Genomic DNA, 23855 nt, shown 5'->3' with positions numbered 1-23855 from the left:
TAAAAAATGGGATGCAGTACCGACGGTTCCCCCTCTGACATTCTATCGGAAACGATTTTTGTGCCTTCAAAGTGCATGTTTGGCGGAGAAACTGAATTGTTAAGAGGCTTGAAATGTTGAAAAAGTGCAAATGCTTTTGTCTGAAAAGAAGGGAAGGCAGAGAGACATGCACATAATGACACTGCACCAGCAGCACGATGACTTCGTCAATTGTAGTTTCACGTCTCGCAATGCATGGTTCTAGTGTTTTTATATTGTTTCCGTCACTGGCCATAAACATGATGAGAAAAAGTGGTAGTGTAAAAACGCTTTAACTTTTCATTTTCACATTTTCCTTTTCGTTTAATTGGTGGCTCGAGTGCAGTTTTCAGGTACCCTAACATTACCGCGGCTTAGTGTGTCGACGCCCTTACACCATAGTGAGATACAGGGCAACGAGATGGCGTAGCGACTACAGCAGTACAGCAGCGGCAAGAGACACATTGGCTCTATTTGGTAGCTAGCTATACGGCATCGCGTGGGTATTCTAATTTGTAACGATTCTAGTATTGCGCTGTTTTTTAGTTTGGTTGACTTTTTTTTTTCTCTCCCCTTGTGGTTTGCTTTCCAGATGGCAACTGCAAAACTGCAAAGGCATTTGATGCCTCAACATTTGCCTACGTATCTGACGCCTACACCCGGTTTCACCAACGCTGGTTAAGCCGAGATCGAGGGTTGCTGAAACTTGAGGGTAACACTCAATTCTTCTTTGCAAATGTTTGTTGGTGACGTGATGAATGTTTGAGTGACAATAACTCCCTTTAGTGCAGCAAGGTAAGGTACCGTTGATCTCGGTTCAAATGTTGATCGGCGTTGGTGAAACTGGGCCCGAGACATACTTAACCAGCAGTCGGACAGCCTTGAATTCGATTTCCGCCACCATCAGTCGCCGAGTTTTCATCAACAGCACTGCTTGAGGCCATTGCTTCGACTTCTCATTCTGGACTCGTAAATTTGCGTATCATGTATCTCGTATGCGCCGTTGTACTCCGCTGGAGCGCTCAAGCGAAATTTGTTTTGTGGCCTCTGCTCTACCCATAATGTGTAGATACGTGCCAATTACGCATACTACTCCATGCATGTCCTGCAAACCAATGCTCGTTCCCCAATTTTCCATAAAGAGAATTCGAACATTACCGAACTACAGAACTCCTGTGTACTCAAAGGCGTATACGTTAGAGGAATTTATTTGAGGCAACAGTTTAAGTGATACTTCTAAAAGAAGTGGCACTTTCTGGACGGATTCATAGGTGCGTCACGGCGACATGAAAACGCTTCACTAAAGTGTTCAGAGTTCATGAGTGGTACGTTGCACCTTTCGTCCAAATCGGGATGGGTTAGGTCTATTCCAGGAGCAGGAACACCGCACCACTGAAGGCACCAGGCTATATAGAACAACTGGTCGCTTGTTAGCTCCTTCACGTTTCCCAGCGTAACCTTCGAAATATTAGATGCCTTTTTGTAGGCCCTTGTAAGAGATTCCATGGCCATTGTGTCTGCGAGGTATTCTCCTGGATACTGAAGAAAGGCCCTAGCTCTTGGTGCACGATCAATTTGGTCTGAATGACACGCTTGCAGGCTTTTAAACGCTTGCATACTTTGCGGCGTATACAACATGGTAAATTCACCATAACCATTAAAATAAACACCTAAGTCGTCGAAGCTGTGCATCATTTCGTGCGCTATTATGTGACCCAGGGCACCGTAATTCAGTTCTGGAGGACCGCCGTAGGTGAACATTGGACGAGACAGCGTGGCTGCAGGCACAAAGATCGCGTTTAACAACACGAAATTCACGGCATTCACGATGAAAATCGGTATCTTCGTTGTGAAATGGTGAATAGACAAATTGAGGGAATTCGGGTTCCCAAATGGGGACTCCCAGAGTCTTTTAGCTTTTCCTGCGAAAGCATCAATAATATTCTTTATGTACACTCCCTCCATGTCGGGAACGTATCTCATGTACCTGTCGAACTCTTGCGGTGACATCATATCGTAGTGATACCCTATTAGTCTGATAATACGTGACACTTTCTCCAGAGCTCGTTTCTTAGTGACATCGTCCAGCCACCTCGACTTCGTGAATGACACCTCAACTTCTTTACCGATTTCGGTCGTCATTGCCTTTACAGCGTCCACTCTTGACCTGTTAACGACTTCCAGCAACACTTTAGCTCCGGCAACCGTAGGGAATATGGAAAAGAGATCGTATAAACATCGTCGTCTGGTTAGATTTCGGTCATTTCTGTAGTCCTTCAAACCAGCTGAATCATACAAAGTGTATGTTAACATCCATGCTAACGCTGTTTCAACAGTCTCATTGGCGATTGGAGCATTGCTTCCAAAAAGATCATGGAAAAGCGTAGCGGCGCCGACGGTAGTACTCAATTTGATCTGGTTAATGTCACCCCGAATGTACTTTGATATTGCATGTATCCACCTCCTCGCAAGTGTCTGATCATTTTCGACAAAGCCGAGTTCAGCCACAGGAATAATAAGCCCGCTCAGATTCATCGTACCAGTCAGGTTAAAAACACCGTCCTCGGCATCTAAGACAGAGTTAACGGTAGCGTCGTCAATATCTTTGAGGGCAAATATGGCTTTCAAAACGGTTTCCACAAACTCCTTCCGCTCAGCAGAGGTGTTTCCTTGAATCGTGCGTTGCGTAACCAAGTATGGCCTCATTTCTATGAAAGCTTCATTGCTGCTGCGGTGTGGGAACGTCTCCACGTTGTATATCAACGGCCAGTCTGTAAAACAGAATTCCAACTGCTTGGTCATCGGGTCGAAATCTAAACCCTCGGTCAGCGCCATTCGATGCCGCTTCAGAAGGTTCTCTATGTATCTTCTATTCTCATCGAAGGCCTGGTGACTGGTATTCATGCACGACTGGTACGTTGCGATTACTTTCTGGTATGCAGATTGTCTTCGGGGTTGAGCGTGTCCGTTTATTAGCCAATGCTCCATGTCCGATATTATTTTGAAATTGGCATGAGCCAACATGCCCTGGCCAGGTTTATCGTTGAAGGTACTCACGGCACCTTTGCAGACGTAGTTGAAGAAGTTGCTACAGGGATCCAGCGATTTGTCAACAGATGTGTCAATGAACCACCGCATGTAGTGACAGTCTTCAGTGTCGCACACTCTTTTCATGACCTGGTCTCTCTTGCCCGTGTCCGCCGTTGTTTCTGATGGTGCCGAATTCGTTGGCGTCGTCATTCGTGGCTTTTGCAAGTCATCATCGCTTCGCGTTGATTCTTTCCCTGAGTTCCAACCGTAAAGCACGACACCGATAGAAACTGCAATGAGCAGGCAAAGTACCAAGAATGCTGCTCCCACAATGAGTCGCAAGGTCTTGACTTTACTTTGTACTTCTTCGAACTCCTAATCGCAGTAATAGAAAAATTTGTCGTTAAAAGGGCGCTCCAAATGTTGGAGGTATCACTACAACGCCAATCCCACAGACAGGGATTTTCTGGTGGGTATATTCTAGACATTCAACTCATCAGCTATTTTTAGCGCACCAGGCGTAAGGGTAGCAGGGTCAGACTGACACTATAGGCTGCAGAATACTAGTCAATCAGAGAAATAGCAGTCTAGCTCCGATATCGGGAATATTGGATTATCTTAACGGAAAGTAACACTTGGGTGGTCTGTTCGGTATGAGCACTGGGTTCGCCGAACATGTTTATACTCAGCGTAAAGAATCTCCCATTCAATCATGGAATGCATGAACTACAAGCGCTATTTGTATGACCGTAATGTGAATGGCAAGGTGCGTGGCGGACGACTCCTATATCACCACCACAATGTTGAGATCTATCGGAGCGAGAGCTAGCTTTTTGGTTACTGCTGCTGGCCTTACCGTTTGTTCGTCGCTCAATGTCGAAGTCATTTTGGAAAGGCAGCCTCGGTGATGTGGTTTCAAGCGAAGAGTTAACTGCGGTGGTCGGGACAACGGTCGTGTTCTCGCTCCTGTGTTCTTCTTCTTCTTCCTCTTCCGTCCAACGGCTGTCTCCACGAGCACACGAGCATCTTCGGCAGCTTCTTCACCTTCGTTCCATGAGCCGTGTTTACATGAATGCGACACAAGCGTATCGAATCGAGTCGAAACCGGAGAGAAGACGATACGCCACCGTTTACATGAATGCGCATCGAGCCCAGACCGGAGGTGGCGCCACGCCGTGTCATATCGGAAAGTTAGAGGCGCACTTCCGCAAATACTGCCGTTTCCGGTGTCCCGCCACCTTCGCACCGAACACTGAAACGTAGAAAACGTAGCATCTACGTCCCATTATCAAGCGTACTTCAGAATGAATTCTGTTATACGGCTGCAAGCCCTGCTGCTTCTGTTAGTGTAGACTAACCTACATATCCAAAACGGAGCGTAGCTGTGAACTCCCTAATATCATCATTTCGTGATCCCGACTAGGAGTAGCAGACGACGCAACTAACCCGCAGCCGAACGCCGCTTCCCACAATCCTCTCTTCTTGCCTTGATGCGCATCGTCTGTTTACATGCACAGTCTGAATGCGCATCCACCGTCTCGATCCACCTCTGTTTAGCGAATTGAATACGATACGCTCTCCTAGCGAATTGACGCGTTTACATGGGTGGATTCGATTCGACAACTGGATACGATACGCTAGTGTCGTATTCATGTAAACGCGGCTATGGTTACAGCACGGTTACAAATATTTGCATCGATAAAAAAAGAAAAGAAAAGGAAAACTCCCTGGACGAGAACAACGTAATTAGTCATCAGGAGAAGTGACGGTCAGTCATTAACTGATGAATTGGTTCCCTCAACATGGTGCGAGTATGAGAGAACTGATATTCTGAGGCTGGAACAACATACAGGGTGTTACCCTATAAAAGTATACCCGTGCCGCCATGCCGTACTCGCCAATTACTCAATGTAGGTGGCACATTGTGCGACCTTCATATAGAGCTCATAAGGACATTTAATCTTTGTAAATTTTGAAGTGATTGAGCGCCGCAGCACGAAGTTATAACTCAAAACGTGCAATTCCCGTAGTGCAAACAGCCAAGATGGCGCCGCTCAGTAAGCAGACGACATCCCTTTTGGGTGTCGTCTGCCGAGTACGTCGGCATTTTTCGTTGCTCACGTTGCTTGCTTCTGAGCAAAATACGACAGTTACACCAAAGCGAAATGAAAACTACAGTTCCATCGGGTTGGCAGGATATGCGACACGACGTCGTCTGGGGAGCAGCATGTCAAATGCTCTTCTCAACGCCGCCATCTTGATTGTTTTCACTACGGGAATTGCACGTTTTGAGTTAAAATTTCGTGCTGCGGCGCTCAATCACTTCAAAATTTACCAAGATTAAATGTCCGTATGAGCTCTATATGAAGATCGCACAATGTGCCACCTGCATTGAGTAATTGGCGAGTACGGCGTGGCGGCACGGGTATACTTTTATAGGGTAACACCCTGTATACAGAAGGACTGGACCGGCAATCCAGGAGATGTGGGTTCGAATCCTACAGCTGGCTAACCTTTTCAGTGACTTTCATCTTTCATTGTGTGAGTGTTATTTCAGAATTAGCACATTTGATATCATGTACATATATTTCAACGAGATACAAAAGTAAAGACGTCATCATGCAAATTAGGTAATCGTCTTTGATTGCGCTTCTGTACTGCTGCGACTCGTCCACCCTATCGCAGCTAACATCTCGAAATCTACGTCCTCATATAGACTCCAATTCCTCAGGAGACCGCCAGACATTTATTGCGGATTGCAGTTTTGGGTCGGCCGTGTGGATTTGACGTTAATACGCGATACTTTTGTTACAAAAACAGCTGTGTGAAGGGACATTTTGTCAAGGTCGGCGTGGTTCCTGACGTCTTATTCGCCACGCCACTGGTTGGAGCAGCAGCAGCAAATCGGAAAGCACCCGGAGGTCCCCGGGTTCGAATCCCGGTGCCGGTTGTGCTGTTTGTTGTTTTGCCTGGGTTTTCCTCACACACAGTCACATATATCGGCACGGCATAGTTCCCCTAGAAGTCGGCCCACGACGCACTTTCCCCCAGGGTGTTACTGGTGATGTTGCCCACCTTTGTGAGGCCGACAACGGCGAGCTACCATCACCACATTAAAAAAAAAGAAAGGAAAAAGAAAAAGTCGCAGCCGCGTGGGATGTAAGTGACGTCAGACAGTGTATCACACGCTATGGGGCGGCCACGAAGGGTGTGTACCCCGTCGGCAGATGGGTAGTCCAGAGCTCGGCGCGCAGCCGCTAAACGCAAACGGTATGGCACATCGAGGGGGACTGCCGCGCGTGGACGCGTATTGGCCGCATGACAACAACGTGACCAAGCAGTGAGGGACCACAAAGCGGCTTGCACCAGCTCGCGTGGCTGAGTAGTGAACGTGCTGACCAGCACAGCCGCTGGTAGGATTCGAATGCACCACCTCCCAGTCCTCACACAACTTCGGCTGCCACACACTAAACTTTTTTACACCCTTTCCAGTGTAAAAATGGTGTTTGATAACTCACACCCATTTGGGTGTAAAGTCTGTAGGGTGTAAGCAGTTACACCCCTTAGAAAGCTGTACCTCTGTCTTTGCTTTTGAAAATTTATTACAGCATTTTAAAGATTGAGACTGACTTGAATGTAGGCCGCACCATACACCGGTAGTGACGTCATTTTTCTGTCAAATGGTCATTTTGCTGAATATATTCACGGGAACGTGCTCTAACTTTTGTACCTGCCTTGATGCGTTTCATGCTGCGCATGGGAATGAAACTTAGACTTCGCTTCCATCGAATTACCGTAGTTTGGCACTCACTGTTCGTGACGTCACGGTGAGTAGGAAACCGAAACGGGATATGGTTCGGGTGTTCGATTTAATTCAATTCCTCGAAAACTATTTCATTTTCAGATGTATCCTTGCACATACAGTATGTACGCCGGGAGGAGAACGTTATTCAGCCGGAATCTGAATACCCGCTGGGGTCCCTACTGTCCCTTTTTAATCTGCTTTTGCTTTGCCATTCTGATGTCATTCGAAGGCCGCATTAGATTGAAAGAGTTTCATCAATTTTTTTCCTGCATGGTTGTGTACATATTAAGTGCAGTCCATTACTGCCATGCCCATGTTCACCTCTGAGACCCTAAATAAAATATCCACAGTTACTGGTCTTGGTAGTTGGCCTGTGTAAGAAGTCGGCTGGCATCATTTGCAGCATATCATTTAATTATGTGCAGTTCCAAGTAATGTGCATGATGTTCAGTGCCACATTTAAAAACACTGGAGTGCATGGACTATCCTCACAGCACAGAACGAACAGAAGCTAAGGTGCATAAGTCCCATCGCTGCTAAAATTACAGAATGCTGTGTGCAGCTGACCCGCCTTTTACACCCTATGGGCCTGATGACCTTCTCACGAAGGGGTGTAAAAAGCAGACACAAGGGCGTAAACAGCAGGATACACCCCCTTTACACTCAAATGGGTGTTAGACAGTTAAGTGTGGGGTGTAAATTGTGCAATACGCCCTTTTAACACCTAAAGAGGTGTGAAATTTTTTAGTGTGCACCTACGAAGAGGAGTCGGCCATGCTGTTGGTGCCTGGTAATGTGGGAACGACAGCGGTTCATCACTGTCTTGGGAAATGGAAAGTAACTAAGTTACAGTTAAGTTACGCAACCAAAAACTTAGCTAGGTTACAGTTACAGTTATTCCACGAAAAAAAGCAACTGGTTAGGTTGGAGTTAGTTTGCGGATTTCCCAAACAAGACATGGCATCAATAGTCTTTATTGCAAACTTTACGCGGGCTGCGGGCTTTAAAGGAGCATTAAAGTGGTATCTAACATGGCCAAAAACTGCTGTCATCTTGTAAAGCAGTATGTGAAAAGCATTCCCACAAAATATTTCTGTCCAAAGTTGTTTCACCGCGGTGCAATTCATTTGCAAAATCGCTGCCGCGGTGACAGGTCAGCGCACTAGAACTGCAGACCCATTCTACTGTGACGTTTGTGGTAGAGAGCCAGCCCCCTCATTCAGTTTGTAGAAAAAACCGTCTGCTACAAACATTGCGAGCTGTTTCTTGTTGATTTCTATTCTTTATATGATTTATAGTATCACGTTTTCTAAAAAACAAAGCATATATGCAGCCTGACAAAATAAGATTGCGATCACAAGAGTAATATATCCGGGGCTTCTGTGTAGTCTCAAAACTCACAGTAGCAGAAAGCAAGCAATGACGGCGCTATTGTGGCGCCACCTGTTAGCCACTGAACCAACTGTGCAATGAAAATGGTCAGACAGGTTGCACACTGTCGGGAAGCACTGGTGTATCGCTGTATAACACACAGTTAGATTCAGGCTGCACCACTCCTCCTTCCAGTGGTGCCAGCGGTCCCAAAAAATCGAGGTTGTGTCACTGACAGCCTTCAAATCATTCGTTTCGGACATCACGCAGCCGGAGAACGCTTGGCGTCTCCGAAGCGGTAGCAGACGCTCGTGCCTGCGTAGTGTTGCTCACCTCGATCATGTGATCCCAGGTCCAACGAAGGGCGTCCCTACCACTCACATCATATAGTGACGCGAGTGACGACGCTCATCACGTGTCTATCGCGAAGGCGAAGGAGGGTGTCTCGCGCACAGGAGATTCTTGGGGCTATTGCGGGCGTCCCAATTTCGCTACTGTTGCACTAATAGTGGGAAACTGTTTTCAGCCGCCTAACATTCCATACCGACCAAAAACAGAAACAAAGTTGTGTGCCTCTAGACTGCTGCTTTCTACTGTTCCGCACTGTACAGACGAGGATGCTGCGTCTGAAAAGCCGTTTGGTAGCCTGTGAATACCTGCACATTCTTCTCAATTCAACGTAAATAATCTCCCGGTGCATCTTCAAGTTGGATGTAGATGTCTTACTGCAACAATAAGTCTTCTTGCACGTCTTGCAACGAACTTTGACGTTGCCATACCTGGAGGACACGAAATCAATTGTCCACCCATACATTAACGATGGAATCCATGTTGCATCTTCCATGTTGCACATGGGTGGACTGACTACTTCAAAGTGTCATCGAAGTGGCACCGAAGTAGGATGCCTCGATACTCGTGCTTCTTGCGCACTGCTTGCACAGAGGGCTCAAGTATCAGGGCACCCTATGCACTAAAACGCGATTCAAGGAATGGGCGCCGCCATTAGTGCTGCCACCCCGTGGTTGTCACAGGAACTGTGCAGGTGTGGACTGCCGTTTGCCGAATTCACGGTGTAAGAAGAGAGGTGCCCGAACGGAGCCGCTCCGTCGGTCGAATTTCCGTTCGGGCTTCCTCATTGCGCCGCTAGAGGCGCTGAGCGGAGGGAGTCCGCCTACTCCACCCCGCTCACTACACTACACCTCAGTAAAAGATTTTAAAGCAAAAATTGTGGTAGACGCGATATTTATTAGACAGAGGTGTTGATTTTGTTACAATATCAGTCAACACTACTGCGAGCGACGCCAGAACGACTGTTGGTGGAGGAATATTCTGCAATTGTGCTCAGTTCTCCACTGGTGGTTTCGCGCTGCGAATATACAAATGCCAAGCAGGCGGGGATACTACAGGTCTTGGGATTCTTTGAAAGCCAAGCAATGCCTAATAAGAGAAGTAATTCTCAAAAATAAAGATGTTTATTGCACATCTTCAGAAAACACAGTACAAGACCTGAGAATTAAATTATGTAGAACGTAAATAACCTACTTGACTAGCTTGGAAAGCTTTCGAAGTTTTTTTTGTCTCGTCTTCGATGCTACGGTTCCTTTGCTTGCAGTAGTGATGCATCCTCATCGACACGTAGTAATGAAGTAACTGCGCTTTGATGTCTACTCTGTGGCTTTGACGCGGGAATGCAAATCATTGTTCTCGATCACATGGTTGATGGTCAGTTTTCTCGGTAATGTCAACTATTTTAGTAGTTACAACCTGTGCTGTGTGGCTGCTAGTGTCCTAAGCGCTGTACAGCTTGATAACCTGTACCTCTCAAAAGACGACATCTTGCACACCGTCCAAGTCGATTTTGTGGTAGCCCCATGCGGGAGAAGGCAGTGTTACCCCGGCAGGATTTTTAAACAGTCTTTCAAAAACTGAAGCCGCGATGTTACCAGCTTCATGGCTATCCTGCAAGTGATACTCGGACGGATTCTCGCTGATGTCAGATAATCCTTCGCTGATGTACGTGCAACTGCAATAACATTGTATTAGAAATTATTTGTGCGCTATACTTCTACCGCACCAGGAAACATACCAATGCTCCTGTCGGTCGTCTTTTTGAAAGCACGTCGACAAAGTGTCCGTCCGCGGGCCGCTTCCTTTGCTTGGTTGTCTTGGTAAGATACGCAGGACAGTTTGGGAAAATGCTAGGCACTGCACAGCTTAGCTTGTCGTGCAGTGCTTGCGTTGTGGACTGTGGTTTTCTCACTTCAAAGTGTTTCTCACAAACTTTGTCGTTTGCGCTCAAAACGCGATCCTTGCGGGTCTATCGTCTCCACGCGTTCAGTCGCTCGACATCTTTAGGAACGGAAAAGAGCGACACTTTCTCTTTGCACGACCTGTAGACGCTGCGACAGCCGAGAACAAAGCACTTCTTGCCCATTATTACGCTCTCTCTCGTCTCAGATCACGTACAACACGAGGAACGATCCGCTCCCGCCATGCAAACGCTGCGAGATAGAGGCCAGCGAAAGCCCCCCTACCCCCTACGCGTGCTGCCCCTTGCGGCGCCTCCTCGAACCTCGAGCAAGGTTTCGACACCGCCGGCGCAGAGCGCTTGCTGCGCGTTCGGCCACCTGCCTCTTCTTACACCGTGGCCGAGTTCCTTCATTTTCCCGCGTTTGTTTTCGTTCATTTTCGTTTCCGTTCGTGTTCATTTCGTGCCAGCTCATTTCGTCCGGCTCGGGAACCAGTGTAGAACAGATATTGCATCGGCCAACACTCCTCACGTGAAGAACTGTGCATATCGCACGCAGAAGCAAGTAGTTTACTTTTTCCTTGATCTTTCGAACGTTGATACGCTACTCAGATGCTTACCGGATGACTAGTTGTATGGAATGTTACGTTATCGTCAGTCATACTCATTAAAGACGGCGGCTACGAGTATTGATCCCAATGGGAAGAGTGACTGTGGCAGTCCACCCCTGTTGTGTTGTCGCTGGGAACGACGCTAAGGAGCGCACGGAGACTAGTGGTTTGAGAGTACCGCTACAAGGTCTCTAGCCGGCTATGCGTTCGCGTGCGCCGATTGTGTTGCGCTAGGATACGACGCGAGTGTGAAAGAGGTCCACTGTTAGCGTGTATTATCTCGCAGGAAGGCGTGAGAGACCTTATCCAAACCTTTTCTGAGATCAATGAATACATGGTCTGTTTCGCAACCTCTGTCCAGAGCAGGGATTTCCCTGGGATGTACACCCTCCCTGCACTTTTGCAACACCCCCCCCCCCCTGAAATTTTTCAGGTGACCCCACCCAACTCGGCCACCAACACATTCTGGTAGTGAGTCCAGCGCTGCGAATTACATCCTGTACTGTCAAACTTATGCCGTAAGACCACAGTCATTCAGATGATCGTACCATGGATTTGTCCAAAATCATTTGAAAGTGACTGTTCAATGCACATATTGCGCGCATATACCAGCAAAAATGCGTGCAGGCACGCAAACTCAATGTGGATCATCAAGAACCATTTGCGCCCAAATCAATCAAGCAAGGTATTCTGATTTTTTCGTGTAAGGTTTTCTTCTTTGGTTGCTCATTGAGCTTCGTGAGACAAGGTGCTAGTCTTTTTTCTTTGTCGGTCGTGCGATTATGCATCTTAATGTTGAAATGCCATTCATAATGAATCTATATTCTAATATACTGCGTTCTAACGTAATAACATGTACTAATAAAACGGGAAAGCTGTGCAGATATGTCACAATTATGCCACGATTCTTTGCGTGTCTAAGAAAAATTCCTTAAGTGGAACGTTCACCAAGCATACCCCCCCCCCCCCCCCCTTGAAAGCTCGGCACCCTCCCAGCAGTGAATTTCTGGGGAAATCACTGGTCCAGAGCGTTATGGTCATCCTGTTGTCGTGCTCGATCTGGACACGTGTGCATAATATTCCCTCGTTAAAATCTATAGCTTTGTGGTTCTCTTTGGCCTTTGTTGGAGATGTGTGCGTGGCTTTCTGGCGCGGCGATCGCCCGCGGCTACGAAACAGCAATATCGGAATTCCTCTCTGAAAGCTCAAGCGTTACCTCGTCTGCACAGAACTACAGAATACGTGTATACTCCATGCAAGGTGTACGTTAGAAATGTTTATTTGAGGAGGCAGCAGTTTGAGCGCACTTCTAAAAGAAGCGGCACTTTTTTGACGGATTCATGGGTGCATCAGGGCGACACGAAAAAGTTTCACTGAAGTGTTCAGAGTTCGTGAACGGTACGTTACACCTTTCGTCCAGATCAGGATGGGAACCGCTTTTCACCAGGCTAGGAACACCGCACCACATAAGGCACCCCGTTATGTAAAACAGCTGATCACTTGTTAGCCCCTTCACGTTACCCAGAGTAACATTTGAAATGGCAGACGCTTTCTGGTAGGCCCTCGTAAGAGATTCCATGGCCAGTGTGTCTGCCAGGTATTCGTGGGGGTAGTCAAGGAACGCCCGAGCTCTTGGTGCACGATCAATTTGATCTGAATAACAGGCTTGCAAGTTTCCAAAGGCTTCGATACTTTGATTCGTAAACCACGGGTCCACATCACCATAACCATTGCGATAAACACCATTGTTGTCGAAGCTGTGCATTATTTCGTGCGTTATTATGTGGCCTACACCGGCGTAATTGAGTTCCGGAGGACCACCGTAAGTGAACAGTGGACGGTAGAATGATGCCGCAGGCACAAATATCATGTTTAAACCACCGAAATTTACGCCATTCACGGCGTACAGTGGTATGGAAACTGTCTGCTGGTGAATGGACAAATTGAGGGCATTGGGCTTCCATGCCCCCCAATAATGTTTGGCTTGTCCTTTGGAAGCATCGAGAATATTCTGTATGTACACTCCCTTCATGTCAGGAACATATTTCAAGTAATTGTCGTATTCTTGGGGTGACATCATGTCGTAGTGATACCCTAGAAGCCTGATCACGAGAGACAATTTCTTCAGCGCTCGTTTCTTGGTGTCATTGTCCAGCCATTTCGAGTTCATGAATGACACCCCGATTTGCTTGCTGACTTCGTCCATCATTGCGTTCACAGCGTTCACTCTTGACCTGTTAACGACTTCCAGCAACACTTTGGAAGCCGCAACTGATGGGAATACCTGGAAAATATCAGATAAACATCGTTGTCTGGTTCGAGTGATGTCAGTTCTATCGTCATCGAAGCCAGCTGAAGCATACAAGTTGTATGTTAACATCCAGGCTACTGCTGCTTGAACTGTTTCGTTAGCGATGACGGCATTGCTTCCAAAGAAAGCACTGAAAAGCATAGCGACGCCGACGGGAGTTCTTAATTTGATCTGCGTGATGTCATCCCGGAGGTACTTCTCTATTGCGTGGATCCACCTCCTCCCAAGCGTCTGATCATTTTCAAACAAACCCAGTTCAGACACAGGGATAATAAGCTCATTCCAATCCAGCGTTGTGCTCAGGTTGAAAATCCTGTCTTCGCCTTCTAAGACGGAGTCAACGGTAGCGCCGTCAATATCTTTGACGGCAAATATGGCCCTTAAAACGGTTTCCACAAACGCCTTTCGATCGACAGAAGTGTTCCCATGAATTGTCCGATGCAGAATCATGTGCGGGACGACTTGTATGTAAACCTGATTTATGCTGCGACGTGGGAACGGCTCAATCGCGAACATCAACGGCAAGTCTGCGAACCAAAATTCCAACTGCTTGGTCATCGGGTCGAAATCTAAAATTTCTGTCAATGCCATTCGATGGTCCTTCAGAAAGTCCTCGACGTATCTCCTACTCGCTTCAACAGCTTGATCACTAGCGTCCATGCAGGACTGATACGTCGCGATCACCTTCTCGTATGCAGATTGATTTCGAGGTTGAGCGCGCCCGTTTCTTAACCACTGCTCAATGTCAAATGCCAATTTTACGTACATATTAAACATCATGCCGTGATCAAGTTCGCCTTTGAAAGCGCTCACAGCGCCCTTGCAGACGTAGTTGTAGAAGTTGCTGCAGGGATCCAGCGATTTGTCAACAGACGTGCCAATCAACCATCGCATGTAGTGACAGTCTTCAGTGTCGCACACTCTTTTCGTGACCTGTCGCCCTTGCCTGCGTCCGCCGTTGTTCCTGATGGCGCTGAACTCGTTGGCATCGTCCTTCGTGACTCTTCCAAGTCAACAACGTTTGATGTCGAGGGCATCCCTGACTTCCAACCGTAAAGCACAACCCCGATAGAGATTCCAGTGACCAGGGAAAGTACCACGAATGCTGCTGCCACAAAGACTCGCAAGGTCTTCACTGCATCTTGCACTTCTTCGAATTTCTAATAGGAATAATGAGAAAATTTCTTGTTGAAAGGGCTATGCCAATATGTTGTAGATACTACAGCTCGGGTAGCAGAGAGAAGGAATTTATGGTGGTGACGTTCAAGACATGAAGCTTACGGCTGCTTTCAGTGAACCGAACATCAGCGTAGCGAGATACGCCCATACAACATGCTGCAGGAAAGTGGTTAAGCAAGTAATATTGCAGTTTAGGGTTAATATCAGTAATATTGGATGATTACTTGGTTTGGCGAACGTGTGATTTTCTCGGCGTACGCATTCTGTCGTTCAGCCATGGAGTGTATGAACTACAAGCGTCATTTGTATCAGCATAATGTGAGCAAATCTAGACACAAATGGATGGCTAAGTTACGTGGAGGGCGGAACATATACATCCTACGTCAGCATCAGAGTATTGTGACGCATCTGGGAAAGAGCTGGCATTCACTTTTTTTTTTTTACTACTGCTGACCTTACCGTTTCTTGGTCGTACACTTCTATAGCCATTTCGCAAAGGCGGCCTGGATCCAGGGAAGCGCTCACTGCTTCAGTCGGGACAGCGGTCGGTGATCCTCTTCTTCTCGCTGCTGGGTTCTTCTTCTTCTTCTTCTTCTTCCACCACAGTGCTGGGCTCTTTCTTCGTTCGGCGGTTGTGTTCAGAAGCACCTTCGCCAGCTTCCTCACTATCGCTCCATGGTTACAACACCGTTACAACTGTTTAATTATTAAAACACTCACTGCACTTATATATAATATCAAATACAGAGCAAGGAAACAGTCTAGGGTGCTTGAATAGTAGCTCCGTCTGTGCAGATGGGGGTGATAGTATTCAGGCACCCTGGGAATGTTGTTTAGAAGCGCACCCTACGGGCATTGTTGGGCATTACCACATGCGTGTTCACTGATTCACGACAAAGCTTCCAATTCGATACGTACGTCCGCACATTCCCCTTAGAAGTCGGCCCAGGATGCACATTACCCCCAGAGCGTTAGTCGTGCGTGAGACGTTGCCCGCCTCTGTGAGGCCGACAACGGCGGGCTCTTTCCGAAGCACCATCACCCACCACCACCACCACCACCCACTAGCCATACTTCGTGTACTTAAACGCCCCTTGGAGTCAAACGAAGACGTGTTTGTTGCTTCCTAAGTATCCGTTAATTTGTAGAAAATGCCGGGAAATAGATGTTGTTTCCAGCAACGTGTGTCTGATATTTCCGTAGCACGTTAAAAAAACCTGGTGGTCGAAATTATCGTTCGTCCTATACGGGGTGCAGGTGAATTCACTTTACGTGTATGCCTACTCCCAAGCAGAACCATCCCGATGCGAGCTTGCGCCCGGGTGAGGATAAACCTGACGCCCCTCCCCCCCCCCCCCCCACCGACCTCCTCCCACTTCTGTATCGAGCTTGCTACATTGACGATATTATAATATGTGGTAAGGATCGATAAGAGGTGTAGAAAGAGTATTGGTAAAGTTACAGGAGCATAGAACACGAGTTAGACAGTGCAAGTGTAAATTATTCGTGCCATCGGTGCGTATTCGCGACTCCAGCGAAGCCGTAGCCACCTGGCGGAGATTTCGAAAAGCTGCGAGTGCAGGTTCGAGACCGCGTCGGGGCAGGGAAGCAGTACAGGGGAACACGTTTCCCCTGCTTATGGACAGAAAGCCGGCCACAAAGAATGTATCGAAATCGAAAACAGGAATGTTGCAGTACGAATTTCTTCTCAGCATGTTGGAAATACGTACACCACGCTTTCTTTTCATCATTTCCTAATCAAGAAGAACGGAACGGAATTCTCATATGTGTTGACCCATCAAACGCTTTCGTGATCGGCTGTGTCGCCGCGGGTTTCATCATAATATTAATCTTCGGAATACAGAACAGGCAACCGGCATGTCTTTGTCTTGCTGACATGTATGCATTTTCAAACCTCATGCAAAGTAAACAATATCACCGTACTAATGCGGCGTAGACAAGCAATGGGTGTTCTCTGCGAGAGAAAGCTTATGTCTGCTGTCTCACACGTATCAACGAACGACTCGCAAAAGATGAAAGTATCAACCAAGTTGTACGTGAATACCAAGAGCAGTGCGGAAAAAGAATACTTCACTTTGCCAGAGCATGTTTGCAGCGCTGAGATTTTCGCCGCGCAACATAGGGCATGTTAAATAATTGCACATGTATGGTGTTAAGTGAAGACAAAGTGTCAGATATACGCGTGTGTACCACGGGATTTCAGAGTTATGCAAACGTCACGTCATATGAGCACGTTTTGTCATCACCAAACCAAACAAAGACGTGATCTCTGGAGTTCTTGCAAATGCCCATGTGTACGTTAACTTGTTCATCACAATTTTTTACGATTACTTGAGCATCAAAGTTCGGACAAGAACTATCCAATTCAAAGAGACACTACACTTCGAACGGAGCTGTTAATTGTTCATTTGCAGCACTCACACAATACGGGACTATCGGAGGAGAAACTCAAAAATGGCATTACCTTGCAGACTACTAATCCACATTCCAAAACACATGCTAAGTGACGCTTCTTGAGAAACTAATCGCTGCTTTGCCTTCAAAGAAGCAAAGCAGCCGGAAGAGAAGGCAAAGCAGCGATTAGTTTCTCAAGAAGCGTCACTTAGCATGTGTTTTGGAATGTGGATTAGTAGTCTGCAAGGTAATGCCATTTTTGAGTTTCTCCTCCGATAGTCCCGTATTATGTCAGTGCTGCAAATGAACAATTAACAGCTCCGTTCGAAGTGTAGTGTCTCTAGGAATTGGATAGTTCTTGTCCGAACTTTGATGCTCAAGTAATCGTAAAAAATTGTGATGAACAAGTTAACGTACACATGGGCATTTGCAAGAATTCAAGAGATCACGTCTTTGTTTGGTTTGGTGATGACAAAACGTGCTCATATGACGTGACGTTTGCATAACTCGGACTGCGTGTCAAATGCATACGAGAACGATACATATTTTGAAATCCCTTGGCACACACGCGTATATCTGACACTTTGTCTTCACTTAACACCATACATGTGCAATTATTTAACATGCCCTATGTTGCGCGGCGAAAATCTCAGCGCTGCAAACATGCTCTGGCAAAGTGAAGTATTCTTTTTCTGCACTGCTCTTGCTATTCACGTACAACTTGGTTGATACTTTTATCTTTGCGAGTCGTTCCTTGATACGTGTGAGACAGCAGACATAAGCTTTCTCTCGCAGAGAACACCCATTGCTTGTCTACGCCGCATTAGTACGGTGATATTGTTTACTTTGCATGAGGTTTGAAAATGCATACATGTCAGCAAGACAAAGACATGCCGGTTGCTTGTTCTGTATTCCGAAGATTAATATTATGATGAAACCCGCGGCGATACAGTCGATCACGAAAGCGTTTGATGGGTCAACACATATGAGAATTCCGTTCCGTTATTCTTGATTAGGAAATGATGAAAAGAAAGCGTGGCGTACGTATTTCCAACATGCTGAGAAGAAATTCGTACTGCAACATTCCTGTTTTCGATTTCGATACATTCTTTGTTGCCGGCTTTCTGTCCATAAGCAGGAGAAACGTGTTCCGCTGTACTGCCAGTCCTCCTCAGGTAACCGAGGATGCGGCTGTAGAGTATGTACCACTACGCCAACCTACAACGTTGCAAGCTCATTGGCCTAGACTGTGTGCGCGCTCCGATTGGTCGACAATGTTTTGAAATCGCATTTTCTACGCGCGCGTGTGCGTGTGCAGCGTCCGGCGGTGATTTCAACAGTTCCAGCATAGTTTCGAAATAGCTCGCATCGGCCGGCACGGCGTCCGTCCGTGTTCCGTGTTTCGGTGATGTCAATCGGCAGAACAGTTTGTGATTCTACGCTTGTTGTACTGTTCCTGGACACGACTATTATCCCACGTACAGTCTATCAGCTACGGAACTGGAATGCTTCGTGAGTTGGATCGGTTGGAGAGTGAAGAACGCGTTCGGGCGCCGTTGGATTTTGAGGGCTGACAACAAAGACAGGATTACGATTACGTGCCACACAAGTGCCTTCCGCTCTTCAAGCAACGAAAGAAGATGCTCATCATAAAATCGGACGGCACGGCGTCCTCTTGTGTTCCGTGTTTCGGTGATGTCAATCGGCAGAACAGTTTGTAGAAGTGTTCGCTGGTTTATTCATGCGTCAATGTAATTTAACGTGTGTTGTGCTGTTCCTGGACACGACTATTATCCCACGAACAGTCTATCAACTCCGAAACTGGAATGCTTCGTGAGTTGGAGCGGTTGCAGAGTGAAGAACACGCTTGGGCCGTGTCGGATTTCGAGGGCTGTGTTCGTTTTGCTTCAAGTTCGAACTTAGTTACAGTGCGTCAACAACGCAGTGAACCTTGTATTCACAGTGCACCCATGTATCAGATCTTTGAATCAGTGCTTTGTGTCAAATAAATATTTCTTTTAGCCAAAACAAGCTTCAGTTATTTTGAATATCGGGTAGGTAGGAGTGGAATCCGGTAGAAGTCGATGGTAGCCAGAACCGACCGAAAGCTCAGCCAAAGTTAAGGCTCCTGATTGTCCTGGCAACCTAAGGCTGGGATTGTCCTAAGGCTCCTGAGGCAACGTCTCACGACTAACGCTATGGGGGAATATACGTCCTAGGCCGACTTCTAAGGGAAATGTGCTGACGTTTGTACCGAATTGGAAGCTTTGTCGTGAACCAGTGAACACGCATGTGGTAATGCCCAACAATGCCCGCAGAGTGCGCTTCCAAACAGCATTTCCCAGGGTGCCTGAATACTATCCCCCCCATCTGCACAGAGGGAGCTACGTACTATTCAAGCACCCTACTGTTTCCTATATATTATATTCCTATTTCCGATATTATCTACAAGTACAATGAGTGTTTAACTAATTAAACAGCTGTAACGGTGTTGTAAATTGGAACGATAGTGAGGAAGCCGGCGAAGGTGCTCGTGAACACAACCGCCGAACGAAGAAAGAACCCAGCACTGTGGTGGAAGAAGAAGAAGAACCCAGCAGTAAGAAGAAGAGGATCACAGACCGCTGTCCCGACTGAAGCAGTGAGCGCTTCCCTGGATCCAGGCCGCCTTTGCGAAATGGCTATAAAAGTGTACGACCAAGAAACGGTAAGGTCAGCAGTAGTAAAAAAAAAAAAAAAAGTGAATGCCAGCTCTTTCCCAGATGCGTCACAATACTCTGATGCTGACGTAGGATGTATATGTTCTGCCCTCCACGTAACTTAGCCATCCATTTGTGTCTAGATTTGTTCACATTATGCTGATACAAATGACGCTTGTAGTTCATGCACTCCCTGGCTGAACGACAGAATGCGTACGCCGAGAAAATCACACGTTCGCCAAACCAAGTAATCATCCAATATTACTGATATTAACCCTAAACTGCAATATTACTTGCTTAACCACTTTCCTGCAGCATGTTGTATGGGCGTATCTCGCTACGCTGATGTTCGGTTCACTGAAAGCAGCCGTAAGCTTCATGTCTTGAACGTCACCACCATAAACTCCTTCTCTCTGCTACCCGAGCTGTAGTATCTACAACATATTGGCATAGCCCTTTTAACAAGAAATTTTCTCATTATTCCTATTAGAAATTCGAAGAAGTGCAAGATGCAGTGAAGACCTTGCGAGTCTTTGTGGCAGCAGCATTCGTGGTACTTTCCCTGGTCACTGGAATCTCTATCGGGGTTGTGCTTTACGGTTGGAAGTCAGGGATGCCCTCGACATCAAACGTTGTTGACTTGGAAGAGCCACGAAGGACGATGCCAACGAGTTCAGCGCCATCAGGAACAACGGCGGACGCAGGCAAGGGCGACCAGGTCACGAAAAGAGTGTGCGACACTGAAGACTGTCACTACATGCGATGGTTGATTGGCACGTCTGTTGACAAATCGCTGGATCCCTGCAGCAACTTCTACAACTACGTCTGCAAGGGCGCTGTGAGCGCTTTCAAAGGCGAACTTGATCACGGCATGATGTTTAATATGTACGTAAAATTGGCATTTGACATTGAGCAGTGGTTAAGAAACGGGCGCGCTCAACCTCGAAATCAATCTGCATACGAGAAGGTGATCGCGACGTACCAGTCCTGCATGGACGCTAGTGATCAAGCTGTTGAAGCGAGTAGGAGATACGTCGAGGACTTTCTGAAGGGCCATCGAATGGCATTGACAGAAATTTTAGATTTCGATCCGATGACCAAGCAGTTGGAATTTTGGTTCGCAGACTTGCCGTTGATGTTCGCGATTGAGCCGTTCCCACGTCGCAGCATAAATCAGGTTTACATACAAGTCGTCCCGCACATGATTCTGCATCGGACAATTCATGGGAACACTTCTGTCGATCGAAAGGCGTTTGTGGAAACCGTTTTAAGGGCCATATTTGCCGTCAAGGATATTGACGGCGCTACCGTTGACTCCGTCTTAGAAGGCGAAGACAGGATTTTCAACCTGAGCACAACGCTGGATTGGAATGAGCTTATTATCCCTGTGTCTGAACTGGGTTTGTTTGAAAATGATCAGACGCTTGGGAGGAGGTGGATCCACGCAATAGAGAAGTACCTCCGGGATGACATCACGCAGATCAAATTAAGAACTCCCGTCGGCGTCGCTATGCTTTTCAGTGCTTTCTTTGGAAGCAATGCCGTCATCGCTAACGAAACAGTTCAAGCAGCAGTAGCCTGGATGTTAACATACAACTTGTATGCTTCAGCTGGCTTCGATGACGATAGAACTGATATCACTCGAACCAGACAACGATGTTTATCTGATATTTTTCAGATATTCCCATCAGTTGCGGCTTCCAAAGTGTTGCTGGAAGTCGTTAACAGGTCAAGAGTGAACGCTGTGAACGCAATGATGGACGAAGTCGGCAAGCAAATTAGGGTGTCGTTCATGAACTCGAAGTGGCTGGACAACGATACCAAGAAACGAGCGGTGAAGAAATTGTCTCTCGTGATCAGGCTTCTAGGGTATCACTACGACATGATGTCACCCCAAGAGTACGACAATTACTTGAAATATGTTCCTGACATGAAGGGAGTGTACATACAGAATATTCTCGATGCTTCCAAAGGACAAGCCAAACATTATTGGGGGGCATGGAAGCCCAATGCCCTCAATTTGTCCATTCACCAGCAGACAGTTTCCATACCACTGTACGCCGTGAATGGCGTAAATTTCGGTGGTTTAAACATGATATTTGTGCCTGCGGCATCATTCTACCGTCCACTGTTCACTTACGGTGGTCCTCCGGAACTCAATTACGCCGGTGTAGGCCACATAATAACGCACGAAATAATGCACAGCTTCGACAACAATGGTGTTTATCGCAATGGTTATGGTGATGTGGACCCGTGGTTTACGAATCAAAGTATCGAAGCCTTTGGAAACTTGCAAGCCTGTTATTCAGATCAAATTGATCGTGCACCAAGAGCTCGGGCGTTCCTTGACTACCCCCACGAATACCTGGCAGACACACTGGCCATGGAATCTCTTACGAGGGCCTACCAGAAAGCGTCTGCCATTTCAAAGGTCACCCTGGGTAACGTCAAGGGGCTAACAAGTGATCAGCTGTTTTACATAACGGGGTGCCTTATGTGGTGCGGTGTTCCTAGCCTGGTGAAAAGCGGAACCCATCCTGATCTGGACGAAAGGTGTAACGTACCGTTCGTAAACTCTGAACACTTCAGTGAAACTTTTTCGTGTCGCCCTGATGCACCCATGAATCCGTCAAAAAAGTGCCGCTTCTTTTAGAAGTGCGCTCAGACTGCTGCCTCCTCAAATAAACGTTTCTAACGTACACCTTGCATGGAGTATACACGTATTCTGTAGTTCTTTGCAGACGAGTTAACGTTTGAGCTTTCAGAGAGGAATTCATGCTGCTTCGTAGCCGCGGGCGATCGCCGCGCCAGAAAGCCACGCACACATCTCCAACAAAGGCCAAAGAGAACCACAAAGCTATAGATTTTAACGAGGGAATATTATGCACACGTGTCCAGATCGGGCACGACAACAGGATGACCATAACGCTCTGGACCAGTGATTTCCCCAGAAATTCACTGCTGGGGGGGTGCCGAGCTTTCAAAGCGGGGGGGGGGGGGTATGCTTGGTGAACGTTCCCCTTAAGGAATTTTTCTTAGACATGGAAAGAATCGTGGCACAATTGTGACATATCTGCACAGCTTTCCCGTTTTATTAGTACATGTTATTACGTTAGAACGCAGTATATTAGAATATAGATTAATTATGAATGGCATTTCAACATTAAGATGCATAATCGCACGACCGACAAAGAAAAAAGACTAGCACCTTGTCTCACGAAGCTCAATGAGCAACCAAAGGTGAAAACCTTACACGAAAAAATCAGAATACCTTGCTTGATTGATTTGGGCGCAAATGGTTCATGATGATCCACATTGAGTTTGCGTGCCCGCACGCATTTTTGCTGGTATATGCGCGCAATATGTGCATTGAACAGTCACTATGAAATGAGTTTGGACAAATCCATGGTACGATCATCTGAATGACTGTGGTCTTAAGTGGGCATAAGTTTGACAGTACAGGATGTAATTCGCAGCGCCGGACTCACTACCAGAATGTGTTGGTGGCCGAGTTGGGTGGGGTCACCTGAAAAATTTCAGGGGGGGGGGGTGTTGCAAAAGTGCAGGGAGGGTGTACACCCCCCCTGGGGTAGGGGGGTAGGGAAATCTCTGCTGTGGACAGTGGTTGCGAAACAGACCATGTATTCATTGATCTCAGAAAAGGTTTGGATAAGGTCTCTCACGCCTTCCTGCGAGATAATACACGCTAACAGTGGACCTCTTTCACACTCGCGTCGTATCCTAGCGGCTGTCCAGCGCAACACAATCGGCGCACGCGAACGCATAGCCGGCTAGAGACCTTATAGCGGTACTCTCAATCCACTAGTCTCCGTGCGCTCCGTAGCGTCGTTCCCAGCGACAACATAACAGGGGTGGACTGCCACAATCACTCTTCCCATTGGGATCAATACTCGTAGCCGCCGTCTTTAATGAGTATGACTGACGATAACGTAACATTCCATACAACTAGTCATCCGGTAAGCATCTGAGTAGCGTATCAACGTTCGAAAGATCAAGGAAAAAGTAAACTACTTGCTTCCGCGTGCGATATGCACAGTTCTTCACGTGAGCAGTGTTGGCCGATGCAATATCTATTCTACACTGGTTCCCGAGCGGGACGAAATGAGCTGGCACGAAATGAACACGAACGGAAACGGAAATGAACGTA

The 23855-nt window shown here is 47.0% G+C and overlaps 3 protein-coding genes and 1 long non-coding RNA gene across 4 annotated transcripts in view; 2 read left to right on the top strand and 2 right to left on the bottom strand.

Moving 5' to 3' along the window:
- The window catches only part of LOC135384069 (uncharacterized), a 55099-nt gene that overhangs the window by 15895 nt on the left and 15349 nt on the right, over positions 1-23855 (top strand). The window lies entirely within an intron of this gene.
- LOC135384068 (endothelin-converting enzyme 2-like) lies at positions 1195-4011 on the bottom strand. Its single transcript, XM_064613314.1, has 2 exons — positions 3905-4011; positions 1195-3423 (listed from the first exon to the last, which is right to left on the bottom strand). The coding sequence occupies exons 1-2, from the start codon at positions 3932-3934 to the stop codon at positions 1255-1257; spliced, it is 2199 nt and encodes a 732-aa protein (XP_064469384.1). The 5' UTR covers positions 3935-4011; the 3' UTR covers positions 1195-1254.
- On the bottom strand, positions 12368-15119 carry LOC135384067 (endothelin-converting enzyme 1-like). Its single transcript, XM_064613313.1, has 2 exons — positions 15033-15119; positions 12368-14554 (listed from the first exon to the last, which is right to left on the bottom strand). Exon 2 carries the CDS (start codon positions 14286-14288, stop codon positions 12393-12395), a length of 1896 nt encoding a protein of 631 aa, XP_064469383.1. The 5' UTR covers positions 14289-14554; positions 15033-15119; the 3' UTR covers positions 12368-12392.
- Positions 19582-22386, top strand: LOC135384066 (endothelin-converting enzyme 1-like). Its single transcript, XM_064613312.1, has 2 exons — positions 19582-19695; positions 20178-22386. Exons 1-2 carry the CDS (start codon positions 19666-19668, stop codon positions 22338-22340), a joined length of 2193 nt encoding a protein of 730 aa, XP_064469382.1. The 5' UTR covers positions 19582-19665; the 3' UTR covers positions 22341-22386.

This window comes from Ornithodoros turicata, chromosome 2 (genome assembly GCF_037126465.1).
Source record: "Ornithodoros turicata isolate Travis chromosome 2, ASM3712646v1, whole genome shotgun sequence".
NCBI lineage: Eukaryota > Metazoa > Arthropoda > Arachnida > Ixodida > Argasidae > Ornithodoros > Ornithodoros turicata.
The sequence above is the reverse complement of the archived record's forward strand: the minus strand, read 5'-3'. Positions and strand labels throughout refer to the sequence as shown.